This window comes from Mesitornis unicolor, unplaced genomic scaffold (genome assembly GCF_000695765.1).
Source record: "Mesitornis unicolor isolate BGI_N332 unplaced genomic scaffold, ASM69576v1 scaffold29456, whole genome shotgun sequence".
NCBI lineage: Eukaryota > Metazoa > Chordata > Aves > Mesitornithiformes > Mesitornithidae > Mesitornis > Mesitornis unicolor.
In genome coordinates, this window is record NW_010192144.1 from 1 (window position 1) to 3,826 (window position 3,826).

A 3,826-nucleotide genomic window follows, 5' to 3' on the forward strand; every position below is an offset into this window, starting at 1 on the left:
TGAGCAACCTCCTCTACCCCGTGCCCCTGGTGCACCGCGTGGCCATCGTCAGCGAGAAGGGCGAGGTGAAGGGCTTCCTGCGTGTGGCCGTCCAGGCCATCTCAGGTAAGAGGGGGACACCCCATCCCCCAAAATGTGCCCTCCCACAGCCCGCACACCAGCTCACCCCCTTCCTTCCTCCAGCGGATGAGGAAGCCCCTGACTACGGCTCTGGCGTGCGGCAGTCGGGGACAGCCAAGATATCCTTTGATGACCAGCACTTTGAGAAGGTACAGCCAGCTCTGGGGACCTCAGACCTCTGTCTGCCACAGCCATGATCCCCTGTGGGGACCCCAGCCCTTCGGCACCCACTGGTGCACCCTGCCTGTGTCCCAGGGTGGGGTGGCTGCTGTGGGGTGGAAGAGCTGGAGGTGCCTGAGCCCACCTCCAGCACCTGGTGCAGTTCCAGTCGGAGTCGTGCCCGGCCGTGGGGATGTCTCGCTCGGGGACGTCCCAGGAGGAGCTGCGCATCGTGGAAGGCCAGGGGCAGGTCAGCGACGTGGGGCCCTCGGCCGATGAAGTCAACAACAACACCTGCGCAGGTGAGGGGGTGCCAAGGAGCGGTTGGGTGGGACACCCCCACCCCAGCACCCAACCTCCTGCGCCCACCCAAACATTGAAAGCCCAGTGCCCCAGTGTGGGGTTGCCAGCAGACACTGAGGGGAGTGACTCCTGCCTTGCTGATGACCCTCCCCTCCCTGCAGTGACCCCAGAGGACCTTCTCCTGGACAGCCCAGAGAAGCCCACACCGGATGGGCCACTGGAGACGGCTCTGGACCACCTAAAGCTGGGCAGCATCTTCACCTTCCGCGTGACCGTCCTGCAAGCCTCCAGCATCTCTGCTGAATACGCAGACATCTTCTGCCAGTTCAAGTGAGCTCCCCATGCCCCCCAGCCCCACATCTCCCACTGTGCTTGGGCCATTGCCTCGGGGCTGGCAATGAATGTCAGGGAGCCCTAGCCCCCCACCTCTGAGCCCTTCATGGATGGGGAGGTGAAACCACCAGACATTTGTCTGTTACCTTGTTTAGTTGCTGACGAAAGGTGGGGAGAGGCTCCCATGGGCTTTCGGGGGGGCCAGGGGCTTCAGGGGGGTCCCGTCCCAGTCCAGGGTGTGGGTGGTAGCCCCGGAGGGAGTGAGTTCTTCCCCTGGTCCTTGCCCTTTCCCTGCTCACTGCTCTGGCACGTCCCTGTCCCGCAGTCCCTGAGCCACCTTCCTTCCCTCCGCAGCTTCATCCATCGCCACGACGAGGCCTTTTCTACAGAGCCCTTGAAGAACACAGGACGGGGGCCACCACTGGGCTTCTATCATGTCCAAAATGTGCGTACCCCTACCCTGCCCGCACCCCTCACCCCCACGGCTGCCGGGGTCTCCACAAGGCTGTTGGCTGGATCTTCTCCCCAAGGGAGCAGCTTCCTCCTGACTTTCCCAGCCCATCACAGCTGCCCAGCTAAGCCAACCTTAGACATGGTGGATGTAGGAGGGAGAAAGACCAATAGCCACTGCCCTGAAAAGGCTGGGATTTCATGGCAGCGGTCTTGGTGGGGAGAGCACCCCTGGGCTCTGTGAAAGGAGATGAGTGAGGGATAGTAGGGATTGGATGGGCTTGTGCCCTCCTACCTCCATAGTGCTGCAGCTGGCTGCATCCCTTTCCCAGCTAAACTGCACGCTTGGTGGCTCTTTCTCTTCCAGATCGCTGTAGAAGTGACTAAGTCCTTCATTGAGTACATCAAGAGCCAGCCGATTGTATTTGAAGTCTTTGGGCACTACCAGCAGCACCCCTTCCCGCCCCTCTGCAAGGATGTCCTGAGGTGGGCATGTCCTGGGCCACCCCTGGGTGCCACGGGGGTACCCATTGCTGCCAGCTTCCCGGGGACCCAGAGCAAGTAGGGGGACAGGGTGTGGGTGGGGGTGGCCCCAGGGTGTAGGTGGAGTTGGCTGGGTTTGGGGGTCCCTGTGGGTGCTTTAATGGAGCTGGTTCCTTCTGCAGCCCGCTGAGGCCATCCCGGCGCCACTTCCCCCGTGTGATGCCGCTCTCCAAACCAGGTAGGAGCTGTGGCCTCCTGCTCCTCTGCCTGCCTGCAGTCCCCGTGCAGGGTGTGGGGTACCCTTCCCCAGGGCGACCAGTTAGTCCCCAGGGGTACCACAAAATGTACTGCGGGACAGAGCACCCAGCAGCCCTTGGCACCCACTCCCGCAGCACCCTGCTGATGCAAAGTGCCCCTTTTGCCTCCTGGGGTTCAGCCAAGTGCCGTGGCTTGCTGTGCAGTCCCATGGCAGCACCATGAGAGCCTCCCTCCAGCTGTCCCCAAGCGTTGCCACGTGGTTTGGGACATATCTGTGCCAGGGCTATGGGTTCAGGGTGCTGAGCACCTTGGGGATGGGTGAGGCCACATCCTGACACTTGCTGCTCTGTGAGGTAGAAGGCATGCCAATAGTCAGCACGATGGTCACCATGGTCCCTGGAATGCGCTTGTCCCCCTCTTTGCTGCCACCTTGGTGTGCGTCCCCACGGTGCTTCACTCCAAGCATTGGTGCCAAGCTTGCCCTTCAGGCTGCCTTTCTGCCCCGCCACAGTGCCTGCGACCAAGCTGAGCACCATGACTCGGCCCAGTGCCGGCCCATGCCAGTGCAAGTACGACCTGATGGTCTTCTTCGAGATCTGTGAGCTGGAGGCCAACGGCGAGTAAGTCCTGCTGGAAAAGGGAGCGGGCATGAGAGGGAGGCAGCGCTGTGATTTGCCCAGTGCTCAGCACCTCCGGCCAGGCTGACGGGGCTCTGTGTCATGCCGTGATCTTCTCTTCCAGCTACATCCCTGCTGTCGTGGACCACCGTGGGGGCATGCCGTGCCATGGGACCTTCCTCCTCCACCAGGTACTCCCTCCCTGAGCAGCCATCCCGGCTCTGGCTCCTGCCGGGAGCTGTGTTAACCCCTGCCCCTTTTCTCTCGGGCCTCGTGGGTCTCAGGGCATCCAGAGGAGAATCACCGTCACCTTGGTGCACGAAACGGGCAGCCTCATCCGCTGGAAGGAAGTGCGGGAGCTCGTTGTGGGTAAGCTGAGCCTGGGCAGCCTCTCGGGATGTTTCTTGCCCACGTTCCCACACAGGGCTTTATGCCTCGGCTCCCCTCCCACCCTGCAATAGCAAAGCAGTGGGTGCCCAGCAGGTGACAGTGGGACACGACAGGGGCAGGACGCCTCAGTCCCAGCCACCATGTCTGGGAGCTGGACCAGGACCTCCAGCACTAAGTGGCCAAATGTCTGGCGGCTGGTGCCAGTAATGGAATGGGAGGGCTGCTGGGGGATGCGGGCGGGGGGCTGGCTCTTGTGGGGACCTTCGCGGGGCCACTGCCTGTCCCCTGAGCGGCGTCCCGTGCTGTGCCTGCAGGTCGCATCCGGAACACCCCAGAAGCAGATGAGTCTCTCATCGATCCCAACATCCTGTCCCTGAACATCCTCTCTGCTGGATACATCCACCCCTCCCAGGATGACCGGTGCGTGCCACAGCTTCTCTTGCTCTTCCCCTGCTGTAGTGAGGGCTGGGGGGGGCTCTCAGCCCCTCCACACGCTCCTGACCCGTTGCTGCCTCGGGATGGGGGGGGGCTTTTCCGGAGCTGCAGAGGGTCTCGGAGTGCAGGGCTACCAGCCCCCTTCATCCTCCTCCCTGAGACCTCTCTGCACTGGGCTTTGGCACTCCAGGGAATTTGGGTGGGAGTTGTGCTCTCCAGCAATGGAGGACTCTGTGGCTGGGGGGGGGCCGGCACAAAGGGGTCCTTCGACCAGCAAC

General features: G+C 62.5%; 1 protein-coding gene across 1 annotated transcript in view; it reads left to right on the forward strand.

Moving 5' to 3' along the window:
* Positions 1-3: 3 nt before the first annotated feature.
* LOC104542614 (kinesin-like protein KIF1A) overlaps positions 4-3,826 on the forward strand; it is a gene marked incomplete at its 5' end in the record, with an annotated part of 11,858 nt that continues 8,035 nt past the window's right edge. The window contains 11 exons of the mRNA XM_010186980.1: positions 4-105; positions 184-269; positions 443-581; positions 744-912; positions 1,270-1,360; positions 1,733-1,851; positions 2,031-2,086; positions 2,618-2,726; positions 2,848-2,914; positions 3,008-3,092; positions 3,428-3,533. Of these exons, the coding sequence (XP_010185282.1) occupies positions 4-105; positions 184-269; positions 443-581; positions 744-912; positions 1,270-1,360; positions 1,733-1,851; positions 2,031-2,086; positions 2,618-2,726; positions 2,848-2,914; positions 3,008-3,092; positions 3,428-3,533 (1,129 nt within the window). The remainder of the gene's footprint in view (positions 106-183; positions 270-442; positions 582-743; positions 913-1,269; positions 1,361-1,732; positions 1,852-2,030; positions 2,087-2,617; positions 2,727-2,847; positions 2,915-3,007; positions 3,093-3,427; positions 3,534-3,826) is intronic.